The 15567-nt window shown below is 28.1% G+C and overlaps 1 protein-coding gene across 1 annotated transcript in view; it reads left to right on the forward strand.

Moving 5' to 3' along the window:
- The window catches only part of LOC119670128, a 46783-nt gene that overhangs the window by 15609 nt on the left and 15607 nt on the right, over positions 1 to 15567 (forward strand). The window contains exon 2 of the mRNA XM_038080264.1: positions 12104 to 12649. Within this exon, the coding sequence (XP_037936192.1) occupies positions 12104 to 12649 (546 nt within the window). The remainder of the gene's footprint in view (positions 1 to 12103; positions 12650 to 15567) is intronic.

The following is a 15567-nucleotide window of genomic DNA, read 5'->3' on the forward strand; positions in this document are numbered from 1 at the left end:
AGGGAGCTTTGACTCTACTACAAAAATGTTGGATTTCCTACAAATGTTGGACTGGACAAAAAAATTTGAAAGATCAAGAGCAAATCTAAATTGAATCCAGATTTACTAATCAAAAACATCTTAAGTTTAGATTCTGGTATATATTATTATAAATAAACCTCTTTTAACAATAAATACCAATTAACTGATTCAATTGCAACGCTTATATGTATATCAAAGTTCTTAGTATGTACTTCTTCATCTTTGATGACATACGCAAAGTTTATATTGACCTTGGATGTAAAAGATACAAAAACTATTCATTGAAAAATAATTTATTTCCAAAACAATTTCATCCAAACGTTATGCACATACTTTCTGGCAATTTTACTTTGACAATAAATTTTTTTTTAATTTTTTTTAATGGAATTGTATAAACCGATTCAGTTTATTAAACGGTTTTCTGTTATAAATTTTGGTTGTAGTAATTCTTAGATTTTTATTAAAAATTTAAAAAAATTTCCATGCGTCAGCGATTTGTACGCGTGCAGTCGCAAGTGCCCATACAGACGACGTTTCGGAAGAGAATTGCACGTTGATGGGTGCAAATATTTATATGATCTTTGATTGTAGAAATTCTAAAGTAAACAAAACCGAAACTATGGTGCCTAAATTCTTTCTTCATACTGCCTTCATACTGCGGACAAAAACATCTAATTATTGCTTTGTTACCAGTTTTTGTTTTTGTTATTTTTATTTAATATTTTTTTATTTTTTAGATTTATATGTTAACGCAATAGAATATATTTCTTCTGATTTATTCAATATTAATTTAGAAGATAAATTCAATTTGTTTAATAAGTTCCTGGAACGGCAATAAGCCAATGGATTTTTAGTAGTAACATGGTTTTATTTTTCAATATGATCTCCCTTAACTAAACTATACTTACAAGAACGATGTTCGACTTCATGAATTCCATCTCTCTTTCCTATATCAGATATTATCAATCAATAAAGTGATAAAGTGAATTCATTTTTCAGGAGAGAATTTTTTTAAGATGTAATACTCGTAAGACCCATAAGTATATATAAAGGCTAAATTTTTAAAAACTTAACAGTTGTTTGGTCGACTTCTGAACCCGAACTCGCTTTGGAGTCGAATAGTCTGGTTAATACTGTTCTTTAACTTTCTATTTTGTTTTAGAGTTATGATAATAAATCCATGTGTCTACTGATATCTACTGATAAAAAGATACTCAAAATAGATATTTTTTTAAATATATGTTTTTATGAAGTAATTGGCACAGTTATTTATAAAATTTTTTTGTTATATATAAATTAATATAACATCCATTCTGTACATAACTTTTTAAAATCTAAAATTTAACACAAAAGATTGTTAACTGTGCTTAATAAAATACCTGATCATCAAATAAATTTCTCTTTACAAATCCTATATCCTATAGTTTATATTAATATTTCTATTTATATATTTATATTTATTTATATATTTATATTTATTTATATATTTATATTTATTTATATTTTATTATTATGTTGAAGCTATTTTAAGCCGGTGCACTTAAGCACTTTTATTCTTTCTTAACTCGAGGTATTTTCAAAACCCCTCTCTTTACACCTTGACTAGATTATTGTTTATCACTTCATCAGATTATGCAATAATTGACCTCAGATCTGCATACCTCCATTCTGATGAGTCTGGCTGGTTACCAGACGCAACACGTAAATGGAAACCACCTTTTCTGACCTTCATTGGTTCTACAACCAATTTATCAATAGTTATATACTATTAACAGTGTTACGGACACAAGACGAAGCAACATATGACAAATTCACATTAGAACCTTACTAATGGACTGTAATTTTTAGATCATTTATTTTATATTACCTTTTGAAAATTCGCACACTCTTAATAATATTCATACTTGTATTAATCTTCTGCTTATGATATTACTATTCAGTTATAACATAAATATCAATACCTATATTTTATCTATTATATTGATACTTCCGTATTCCTATGCATAACAATACGTATACAATATTCATATGACAATAGTTTGAAATTCATTATCTATTATTCTACGGTGTAAAATATACCATCAACAGTTAGCGTGTTGTTAGGGCGAGGTTAATGCTGGCAGTTTTAATTACTGTTCCGAAGAACTACCCTTCTGGTAGAAATTCCGAAGACTTCGGTTGCATGCAAAGTAAAGGTATTATGTCATGTCCGCGTAAGCGCCCGTGTCACACACAAAAAACCTGATATATATTTTATATTTATATAAAACTCTATTTTATAAATATTATAAATATAAATATTTACATAGTATATAAAATTGTTGTATTGTTGATACAATTTTAGGACTACCTTCACGTAGATCATCTTTAATGATTTATCACCAGCTCAGTATTAGTTTCCATTGCATTTACAACTTTTCTTTCAAAGAACTTAATCAGTACTCTTTCTTTGTTTTTGTCTATTGTTTAAAAATAGACTGCCCAATATTCTATTCAAATAATGAATTAAAATTAATTAAAATAATAAATTAAAATTTAATTTTTGCTTCTTTTATGAATGATAAAATAACAAAATGGCGTCATTATTGTAAATCTGCTATTGATAAACAGATGGCGTATAGGAAATTTATTGAACAACAAAATGCCATATCTTACAATCAAATAAATATTAATTTTTTTTTTGCAAAATAAACATTAGTCCTTCAAAGTGTAGTATTTCGCATCTACGATATATTCTTCAAACATTTCAACTGGATCCAGTGCAGGTTTTAATATTAGAAGCGCTTAAGCTAGCTTAGATTACTTTAGTATATTTTATCTACCATCCAGACCAATATAAAAAAAGCTCTGACTGACACTGTCGATTGATTGGTGAAAAATGTATGTAGTTGTCCGCAGCGAGCCTACTAGTATTGCGTACTGCTTAATAGGATCTAGTTGAGTTCCTGTTCACTGTTCCTGTTGACTGTTCCTGTTCACTGTTCCTGTTCACTGTTTATCTACAAACAAAAAAAAAGAAAATATTAAAGAAGCTTTATAATTTAATGCGATTAAAAATACAAAGACTTAATAGAAATTAAAATTCAAACTTATTTTAAATTTGCTGTGCGAAAAAAGATTTCCATGAAGTAAATCAATTCAGCAATATTAGCATAATGTAGATCTAAATGATAATTGTTACTATTACTACTGACTTGAAAGTTTCCTTAATTTATATTGATTTTTGTATTATTGATTATATTTCTAAAATAATAAACTTTATTTTCAAAAATAATCAAAAATCCCCTTTTTCAAGCATATTTGTATTAACTCTCCACATAGCTTTGGTTTGAATTGTTTATTTTTGCACTGACATTTCGCAACTGACAGGGAATTCGAACATATTTCCATTGAACATACACAATAGACAGATTCTGCGATATTGCCGCTGTAAATGTCAGGCTAAATTTTTCAATCGGCCATTTGCAATCAAAGACTACGTCTGGAAAGTTCTAAGAGTATAGTCTTTGTTTCATAGTTTTCGTTTTAAGTGTTGTGTGCTTTTGAGTTTTTAAGTGAAAAATTGTGACTATTGTTTAGTTATTATCAGAGGTAATCTTCATTATATAAATAAACATATCCTTTAAATATGTTCGTGACGTATATTATTTTATCATTCGCCAATAAGTCTTGTGAAATTTTTACGCGCGTTTTTCAAATGACAAATTTAGTTTTTACATAGAAGAAAAAAATGTGCTTTTCATTTCTATATATCAGCAGTCCATATTTTTTGGAATAATCAAATTGAAATAATGAAAATTTCCTAGTCTTTTAGATTCTCGGTTTTTATTCAATATTTTATTTTTTATTCAATTTTCGTATGCCTATAAGAACACATTTCTAAAAAGTAAGGGAAATCCATTATTTTCACATTTTATGTACGAGTATTATCTAATATTAAAATGAATGGAGATTTTGATTTTTAAATATGTAAATAAAAACAAAATAAGTGAATAAATATATAAAGTAAATGAAAATATTTTTGGTTCATGATAAATGAAAAAACGCGGTGCAACCGATGGGATACATCCAAATTTAATTTATCATTTTTAACTTTGTGGGAATCTTTGAAATTACAAAGTTTCTTAAAACATGTTATAAAAGTGTTAATTATATATCAGTATATAGCCGGAGCTAATTTTGAGTGTCAACAAAAATTGCTTTAAAAGCCTAACTAAACTGAACGATACCAACAACGCTAACCAAGAATATTCTAACAGAGGATAAGTTCTCTGCCTTTAAGCTCTTTTTCTCAAAATACTCTGAAGAAAAGCTAATACTTACTAAATCTTAATAGATTATATTAAGGTTTAAATTAATTTTAAAACAATAATTGGGGAGATACTTGGTCTCTGAGTTTTAAACAAGCATACAATGTTTGTAAAAATATCTGGATTATACCAGCAAAGCCAACCACAAAGGATCTAATGTTAATGGGGAATGTTTTCGCAGCATCAAGCTCTTCCCAATACGCTCGAAGAAAAGCAAATATCTACTAAATTTGAACAGATTGGAGTTCAAAACAATGATTTAATTGATAACTTGCCACTGGTTTTTCACAACATAAAGTGCTGTGAAATTTATCAGAAAGCGATGAATGCATGTTATGTATGGAAGACACAGAAGCATCCCTATATATGCTTGGACAATGCCTAGCTAGCTCCTATATACTATAAAAGAAGAATATTACACTTAGAATTGATCTACCATTCACAGTGACCAAGCATTGACTTCGAAAAGATTGAGCCTTTTTCTGGATATAGCTAATGCTAAAGAAAACCTTTAAAAATTTTGGACATGGCAAGATTCAATAAAATATTTAAAATTTTTTTCAGTTGTTGCGTCGAAAATATTTTAAAGTCCTGATATATTAGGGATTCTCCTGATGAAGACAAAAGCGAATTTGCCGATATGCGTAAGGAATATACAAAAAAAAAAATACCATCGAAATGGAACGACTTTAAAAAATAGAATAGTCCAACAATGGACACAATCTCATGGGACAGTTAGTGTTCGAACTTATATATCAATTATACCTATAACGATAGATAAAAGGATGGCAGGTATAAAATAATTTGATATAATTTGAACTTTAAATTCAACTATAATACCGAATCTGTGAAAGTTTCCTAATATGTTTAAGATAATACCTGTTTAAATCTTTAGTACTAGTAATTTAAAAATAATGAAGCAGTTGATAAACTTTCAAAGTAGAATATTGATACTTCTCTTATAAAACCCCGACTATTCTATGTTATCCTCATTTCTCAATTCTTCAATATAAACTATTTGCAATGTTATTTGAAAATATAGAAAATTTAAAACTATCACAACATTATAGTCGCTCAATAAGTTCCTCAAGCTTATTCGATTTCAGATTAATTACTCGGGATATGCTATTAATTAATAGGATGTGCTCAAGTTGTAAAATGGTGATGGAAGTATGTTAGTATCTTTACATTTTGTATAAAACTAGACAAAATATTCTGAGAATTTCTTTGTTCTTCCTCTATGATAACAATATACGATGCTAAATTCCCTTCCTTGTTTTATTAATGGTTTAAAGTTAATTAGGGATTGCTGAGCTCAAAACTACAATCCATAGATTTGACGGATTAAGAAACAAATGGTGATAGCGAAAATATGTATCTACTTATCCGTAGCAAGAATACTGAAAACAAAAATTGTATCTCTTGAAATAAAAAATTTTATTGTCTTTTCAAAACTTTGAAAAATCCAAAATTAACCTAAAACTATTGATAAGTGAAAAAAGAAAGAAAAAAATCGAATTTTTTGTCGATTAGTGCGATTAAAAAAAATTCAATTGAATTTCTTTTTGGAACTTTAGTTGGAATCCGTAAAAGAATTTGGTACTACCATCATTTCATTTTCATTGATTCGAAATAGATCTGAAAAGTTATACCAAAATAAATTGTAGAACTTACCAATTTCTTTAATCTGTTTTCGATTTCCATAAATTTGTTTTTATTTTAATTAATGAATCGCATGATTTATTAAAATCGTTTTCTTTGAAAACATTTATTTTCTTAGGTGCTGCTCACGATAACATTGCCTAGGTGATGTTAACGATAAAGATTTAGTTAGACCTATTGGTTCATTCTGTTGCTATGTAATATTTGAAAGTTTTAAAACCATTTCTAATCGTTTTATAAAGTCAAAGATATATCAGTGGAGAGTTTGCATTAAATTAATTTTTATAAAAATATAATTTCTTTTTCAATTATTAATAATTATGGCTATTTATAGCTTTATTAACTGTAGCTGTTAAATGTGTTAACAATTATATGATATACATATGTACAGCTTTATATGTTTGTAGTATTAAATCAATGCATATGTGATTTCTTAACTAGTTGTTTTTGTAAATTGTCAATACCTTTGCTTGTTATATTTTTCATTGCATATAGTCATGGGCGTAGCCACTAAGCTGGACAGTGAGAGCGAGCGAGAAGGGGCCAGAATAAATTTTATACAAACTAATGAGGCAAAAAAAAGTTATTAAAAAAATAATCATAATCAATGAAGTTCCGTAATTTATTACAACATTCATTTATTGTAACAAAAAAAGGTCAGCACTGATTGATACTTAAACACTTGACTATATACTTCATTTTTTGAAGAAAGCCCATTCATTGAGAAATAACAAATTATTAAAAAATTAGCTGAAACCGGCTTTACATATATTGTTATATTTATAAAATTATATAATAATTATAATAGATATATAACACATATAAAATATTTATACAAAACTCGTGACACATACGATTGGCCATAAGATATTGGCCTACTGAACGACATCAAATTACTTATTAGGTTCCAAGAACGACCGGGTTTACTTCCCGGAGTCACTCGTCACCAGTGACAAGTAGACTCACAAGGACTTCACTGAAATTGGTTTTACTTAAATTATATATATATGTAAAATATAATATCTATTATTAGTAGTAGTCGGTAAGTCCTTTTATTTACAATTATTAAAATATTATATTTATATAATATCTATTATTATGTTCATTTCAAAAACAAAATATATATACATTAAGACTGAAAAGTTTTCGGAAATTCTCATTTAAAATTCGCGCGCTGTATATTTTTCGATATTTTAAGTTTATGTAGTTTGGCAGCACTGTCCTTAATTACTATGCCAAAAATGAGCTCGATCTGTCAGACAGTTCGTTTACGGCAGCTGTTGAAACCAGTTCACCTCAGTAGTGCGTTGCGAAATGTCTTCGACGGTCGTACGACCGTCCTGGAAGGCTTTGTACCACTCATAAACTTGAGTTTTCGATAAAACTGATTCCCCATAAGCCTTTTGTAGCATTCGCAACGATTCTGCACACGAAATTTCGTTCGAAACACAAAATTTGATGCAAACTCTTTGTTCAATATTTTTTTCCATTGTTTTTTTCGCAACGCCCTACTGAGGTGAACTGGTTTCAACAGCTGCCGTAAACGAACTGTCTGACAGATCGCGCTCATTTTTGGCATAGTAATTAAGGACAGTGCTGCCAAACTACATAAACTTAAAATATCGGAAAATATACAGCGCGCGAATTTTAAATGAGAATTTCCGAAAGCTTTTCGGTCTAATTATTAGGGTGCCATTAATTTTCGAAAGTCGGAAAATTGCCCGCGGCACCCCCCAGATCAGTTCATTTTACTAAAAAAATAATCTGTGTGAAATTTTAGTTCAATTGGATAAGTGGAAATGGTGCCCCAAGAGCCTCAAAGATTGAAAAATTACGATTTTTTCCATAAAATTCATCTTTGATTGCTTTTATCTCCGACATATTTAATTTTACATAAAAACTGTCTTTTTAAAAGTTATAGATCTATTTAAAATAAACAATTCACTTATACTAAGTTTTTCTGTATTTCTAATAGTTATTGAATAAAACAAAAAATAAGTTGAAGTCACCTAATTGCTAGCTTTGAAAGTACTATGAATGTAATTGTCCGCTTCAGCTTTACAAAAAATTTAATATTTCTAAAAAATTTAAAATAAATTCAATATTTCCAAAATTTAAACTTTCTAATAATAAAAAAGTACTAATTCTAGGTTTGTCCGACATAATTTTTTTTATTTTAGTTAAAGTTGCTGGAGCAAAGTATCCTTATTACCTTCAGTTATTTTTGCGCGATCTATTGATACTCTCCTGACTTCCTTGTCATCACTATCTATATTCAAATTTGAAACCATCTTTTTCTTTGTCTCAGGTGATGTATTTAAATCCAAAAAAGCAAAATGAACAAGCTTTGAGCTTAAATGCCAAATACAATTTTTTGATATTGACTGAGAATAGAAAGAAGATTAAAATCTTGAAAATGAGCTTTGACTGATGGCAAAGCATTAAACCATACTTCAACATACACTTTAGTAATAAATATACATATATCGCAAAGAGAATTTTCTTCTTCTGTAGATTATTTGAACTCTTTCCTAAATAAAAATATTTTTAATACATGCATGACTTTCACCATCCATCTTGCATGATGTATAGCTCCAGGAGGTCGAAACTTTATGGTACAGTTCGGCTTTTCTCCTGAAAACATTAATGCAAGTTCCAGAAGTTCCTTATAATCATCTCTGGGTTGGTTATCCTTACGAATCTTATAAAGGAAACTTATAATTCGTAACACATCATCCATATTTAACGATTTTCTTACTTTTTTATTTTCTAAGCCGACTGTAAACTTATCAACGTTTATTTTCGGCCAAAACTTCTGAAATCGTTGAAATAGTTCAACATTTGGGCTTTCAGACTTGTACACTTTTTAATGTAATTACTTTGAATTCAAATTCACTTCGCATTCCAATGAATAATACAGAAACTCACTTATGTATATAACTATACAAGTATTGGACTTATTTTCTAGCACATTTAGTAGACAATTCATTCATTGAACTTACCTAAATTTAATAGGGGGATTTCAGCTTGTATTTGCTTTTATTCAATAACTATTAGAAATACAGAAAAACTTTGTATGAGTGAATTGTTTATTTTAAATAGATCTATAACTTTTAAAAAGACAGTTTTTATGTAAAATTAAATATGTCGGAGATAAAAGCAATCAAAGATGAATTTTATGGAAAAAATCATTATTTTCCAATCTTTGAGGCTCTTGGGGCACCATTTCCACTTATCTAATTGAACTAAAATTTTACACAGATTATTTTTTTAGTAAAATGAACCGATCTGAGGGGTGCCGTCATCCGATTTTACAAAAAAAAAATTGCCCATATACCTTAATGGCACCCTAATGAACATATATAATTTATATATATATAGTCAAACTTTCATAACTCGATTTTTCTATAGTTCAAACTAAATAGAGGTCAACAGGGTTTCGAGAGCAAATTACATACAATTATAAAAAAATTCTTTAACTCGAAATCTCCATGACTTATGAACCTTTTTTTTGCAATATGGTATTTCGAGTTATAAAAGTTTTTTATATATAATTATATATAAAAATTTAATTATTTTGTTATATATTAATTAAATAATATATATATATATAAATGTATAACGAATATATAATAGATATAATAAATTTATATATAATATATCTATTATTATATTCATTTATTAAAACAAAAAAAAAACATCAATACTGTTTGCACATACCAAAACACTTGGCAATCTTATATCCATTATATATAGTAATATATAATAAATCTTTATTTATTAGTGAGTTACCACTAAAATTAATTTTAAAGTTAACTTAGAATAACATTATATTTACGTTAAGTATTTTATCTAAATCTTATTTAATATGTCTTTGGGTAGGTGTAATTTTATTATATTGTAGTCTCTATTCTTGATTGCGTTGAAAAGGCTGGTGTAATTGGTTGGGTTGTTGGAACAGTTTATGAGAAGGCTGATGGTTAGAATATATCTTTATTTGGAGCATGTTGGTTGTACATCCTTTTATATAAAAAATATATAATAAATAATGGATATATAACATATAATAGGTGTATAACATATAATTGATATATACAGTCAAACCTCTTTATGGCGAACCGCCCTATAACGGATTCCTTTCTATAACGAAGTTTTGTTGAAGACACAGCGATTTTCATATATTTGAACCTCTCTATAGCGAATTTCTCTATAACGAACCTCTCTATAGCGAATTCCTCTCTATAACGAAGTTTTTTCAGATACGCAAGCAAATTTTTACATACAAAAAAACCTCTCTATAACGAATTTATTCAAATACAATTTAAACACTCAACACACTCAACTAATACATTGTAACTTATTAGAAACTTCTTTGTATGCAAGCTATTAACTTGTTAGAAGATTTGGATGAGTTCCCTAATAAGGAAAAAGTGGAAATGTCTAAACAAACTAAAATTATAGGCTTACCAATATACAATTAATGTTTTTAATGTTATGTATAAATATATATATATATATGAATAAACATGAATTAAATATATTTTTAAAATAAATACGTACATATTTCTCAATCAAATGCAAAAAAAAAAATTCAAACAAAAAAAATTTGGTTCAACCTCTCTATAACGAAAACCTCTCTATAACAAAGTTTTTTGTAGGCACCAACGACTTTGTTATAGAGAGGTTTGACTGTAACATATAATAGATATATAACGTATTATAGATATATAATATATATTTTATAAATAATTGTTAATACGACCAATCTTAACAATAAGTTTTTTAATTTTCACCGGGCTTAAAAAAAAAATAAACACCTATTAATTTGTGTTAAACTTTCTACGAGTTGGTCTACGAATTAGGCTGAAAAATCTGTATTATAAATATTTTTTAAAAATATAATAAAAAGTTTTAACACAAATTAATTAATGTAATTTTTTTTATCATTTATCATTACTATGATAAACCTAAGCCCGGTAAAAATTAAATAACTTGTGTTTTAATAAATATATAACATAATAGCTATTATTATATTTATTTATTAAAACAAAAAAAGTACACTATTGGTTGTACACACCGAAACACTTGACCGTCCATATAGTCCAGTCTTTAAGAAAGCCAACTACACAATAACATGACTTACTGAAAAATATAACTGAAACCGGTTTTACATTGTATTTTATTGTTGCATTAGTTGCCTTCCTTATTGAAACTCATTATACCATGTTTATGTAACTATAACATTTAGAGGGTGGAATGTTATGTGGGGCTTGATATTCCATTTTGTTTCTTTTAATTATATTACTTCGGGTTTAATATTAGAAGATCGTATTTTTTTAAAATAATGTTTTATATAAATACTGTTTTTTTTTTACTCAGTAGAGTTTGCAACTTGTCACGTTTTTGTCAAAAGACAAATCTTTTAAATGTACTTATATACTCAAGACTATACATATACATATATATCATATATATAGAGGCAAATACTTGTATACTATTAAGATAACACAATACATATGCTATTTTTTATTAGTTATTCTTGTAAACTTGGAATGTCTTTTTAATTGCTTTATATCGCTTATAATATCTGTTTTGTGTAATTGTTGTTATTTTAGATATAATACATATGGTTCTATTATTTGCGGCTATAAAATATATATATAAAATATTTATATAAATATTGTTCTTTAAACTTTACCATCTTTTTTTATATAACGTAAAAAAACTTCTCTTTCTATTTTTTCTTATAATGTCTATAGTTGGTTTATTCTATCCCATTATATATTTTTTTGCAATTTTTACGAGTTGCAATACAGCCGTAATGGTTTTTCTTAAACATATACTTCTTAGACAATTTTCCTCGGATTTTTCTGTTCTCATATATATATATATATATATATATATCTATATGTATAATATCTTTGTTAAATTTACGTTTATATGTTTAGATTTATTCACATTTTTAACATTGTTGAGACAACAGTTTATATATTAACATATGTTTTATTAGTACTATTGTATTTGTATGTTTCGCAATATTTTTTAATAATTAAATCATTCAGAGTGTTTATTTGCGTGGTTTGCATATTTAATTTCCACTTTATTTTTAGGATACACGTGCTACAAGCGTCAGTCCATTACGTCGTTTGCGGCGTGCACGTCGTCTTTCTGAAGTCGCTACCACAGCTGAAGTCGAATTTGGTTCTTCTCATGCAACAACCGCAGCACCAACTGATGCACCAAAACCCGTTTCACCTGATTCTCCTGTTATGGAACAAGCCAAGCCAATAACAACAAAAACAAATACAGTTACTGCACAAATACTACCGCCACCTAAACGTGGACGTGGACGTGCTAAAAAAATTCCCTCAACGGATGTCGTAAATACTGAGAAAAGTATAGAAATAAGCGAAAGTGTTAGTGGCGTTAGCAGCAATGAGGCCGCCACCGTACGTACCAATCCAGAGAAGAAGGTTGGACGTAAACGTAAACATGTGGAAGATATTGATAAAAAAGGTTTAGGCCACATTAAAGGTAATGAGGATGTGCAGTTAGATGAAGTTAAAGATGCTGCTTCCCAGGCATTACTTAATGACGGCAAGAGAATGCGAAGAAGTGTGCGTTTGGGTCAACGCATGGATGGATTTCGTATTTTGGTAAGAATTTGAAATAAGGAAAAATAACTGATAATTTTCATTTATTGGGTTCGGTGGGTACGGGTAGCATATCTTAAATTTGATAATATTTTTAACGTTAATTTTGTTTGTGTACCGCTGTGTGTTTTGTTGGTGTGCTATAATATTTTATGTTGATAAGCGGACTCAGTTTAGTTGTTTCGTGTTTTGCGATAAGAGATAAGTAAAAATCTTTCCTCATATGAGCTTATTAATTTACAATAAAATTGTCTTAGTTTGTTTTGATTTTAGAGAAATAGAAATAGTTAAAAAAAAATATTATAAATATTTTTATTTTATTATTTGAAGAAAAGTGCAATAAGAACTTAAAAATAAAACAAAAAAACTTTAATGTTCTACAATGCGATTCATATTATTAATTTTTAAACTATTACTACAGTACAATAATTGCATTAAAGAAAAAAATATACAAAAAAAAAGACATGAAATACGTGTCAATTCCTCCATTTGATTTGAAAATGAATCTAAAATCTATATTCAATTATATGAAAAAAATTGGTGCCAAAATAAATTTTGTACTTATTCAGATAATTTGAGTGAATAAAATAGTTGCCGACACAGAAGCCATGTTAGATATTTCCAATAACAAAGAATTGTAATTAGTCATAATTTAAAATTTGTTTTATATGTTAAAAATAATACATTGAGCTTATAGTTCTATACCACAATAACTCTAAATAGTCTGCTTTGAAAAATTTTTTAACTAAGATTCTATGATACCATTGCTGTTAACTCAACCTTACTATGTAATCTATTACATTTTTTGTCTCCCAATAATTTATTTATTATAAATTATTAAATAATTAATTTTTGCTAGTAATTCTGTTGCATTTTTAACTCGGACTATTCAACTTTTGGATCAATATGTGTTTTGAATACTATTACAAAGAATATAAAACCTTAGTAATAAATAGGTTAATTACAAACCTCAAAAATGATAGTAAGTAAGTCACTGTTCAAAGAAGTGAGTGTCAATGTATATTAATGGTCCAGAATCGATATACACTTCGTGTCTATATTACTAATTCTACGTTAAAAAAGTAGAGTAATTCTTTTCTATTACACTTTTGAGTCTGCCATAGCAGGCGTTACTTAAAAAAAAAATTCAGGAGATCAAAGAAATGCGTAAATAAGATACATACTCTTAGCTAACATTTAGTGACAATACAAAAGTTTTGAAATTCTACTCTTCTTAGTGTCCGTTTCCCATAGTGCATCATAGGGCCGCAGTGATTCTCCTAAACCATATTCTGTTACGTGCTGCTTTGCAGATATCGTTCCATGTGTTGTGCGATTCTGTTATTTCTGTTTCAATTGTCTTGCTCCAAGTTAAAGCCGGTGAACCAGGAAATCTGTTGCCTTGTGAGTTCCACGTCAAAGCTTAACGTACAATGTATTTATTTGGTCGTCGGATAGTATAATCAATCTAATGCCATTTTCGAATTTTTATTAAGTTTATAGCAGCTTTCTGATTTGTTTGGATCAAAAGATCTGGATTTGATATGTGCTTGGGTCACCATATTTGTAGAATTTACTGCAGGCATTTATTTAAAAATGTTTGTATCTTTCCTCCTATCTGTTTTGAATGCGAATCCATGTTTCGCAGCCAAAATAAAGGAATGCATTTACATTTGAATTGAAAATACGCATTTTGGTGCTTCTGTTAAGTTGTCGCGATTCTCATATGGTATATTCCGTATTGAATATATTTCAGAACGCCGCGAAGTTCTGAAATATACTCTCTATATATTCAACAAATTTGGAGTTCGTAACTGCAGTAAGAATTTTATATTTCTAATACTCTTATAGGTACTTATAGGTACTTACTTCCCTAAGTGGGAAGCGGTGGAAACATTTAAGTATGGTTTAAAAGAATCACTGTTTGAAAAGTTCTATAATTGGAAATTAGTTTCTTTGTCATAATTGACTTTAAAATAAGACTTGATTTATTTTCTAAATAGCACTAAATATTTATTTTACGTTATTAATTTACAATGTAGTTATAATTTTGATATGGCCTGATGCAATATTCCTTCTCTACAAGCGTCTTAACTGTGCGCATGTCTTCTGCCATCTCGTACAGTAAGGTCGGCTAGGGTTCTCTTTAATACAACCACTCATCCAGAGACACGTTTTATTCCTCCAACTGTTGTTATAAATACTTTTTTGCTGAAGCATCGCTAACGAACCTCACGGTATTACAAATCCAGCGAACCCGCTGGAGTGAATATTAATTCACTAAATAACGTTAATGTCGTGATAAAGCTCACATAAGGCTCGTTGTTCATATAGATGCGGTAATCGTTGCTGATTTTAAATTACTAAAGACCTTACAAAGAACTTTTCTCTCAAACATTTTCAGAGCTGCATCATTATTTTGTGATTATCTCCATTTTTCTACACGTTTATTCCCAAAACTATAATTGGCATGCTACAATGATTAATTAAAGTTTGTATCCTAATATATATATGTAAAATATGTGTATTGAAAATCTGTTTTCATATTGTGTTAGTTGATTCTTTAATTATTAGTATTAAATATATTTGCAAATGTTATTTATTTACTTATTTTATCTTTCTTTATCTTATCTACGTAGGGGATCTAGGAAGGTTTCTATTAAATATTAATTTTGGTTAACCGCTACTTAGTCATAAGTCTTGGCATGGTATTTTACTTCAAATTATTTAATAGTAAAATATTTTAGACATATTTATTTTCGTTTATTTATCAAGCTCATAACTTCTAAGATATATCCTTTGATCTACTTCGCGAATGAGAGTGTATAGAGGCCGCCATAAAAAGATTAAACACAAAGAAAAAAAAATTAAACACATTTGAGTCAAAATGTAATGTAATAAAATAATAAAAGTAAATAATA

Source organism: Teleopsis dalmanni, chromosome 1, assembly GCF_002237135.1.
Source record: "Teleopsis dalmanni isolate 2A chromosome 1, ASM223713v2, whole genome shotgun sequence".
Classification (NCBI taxonomy): Eukaryota; Metazoa; Arthropoda; class Insecta; order Diptera; family Diopsidae; genus Teleopsis; species Teleopsis dalmanni.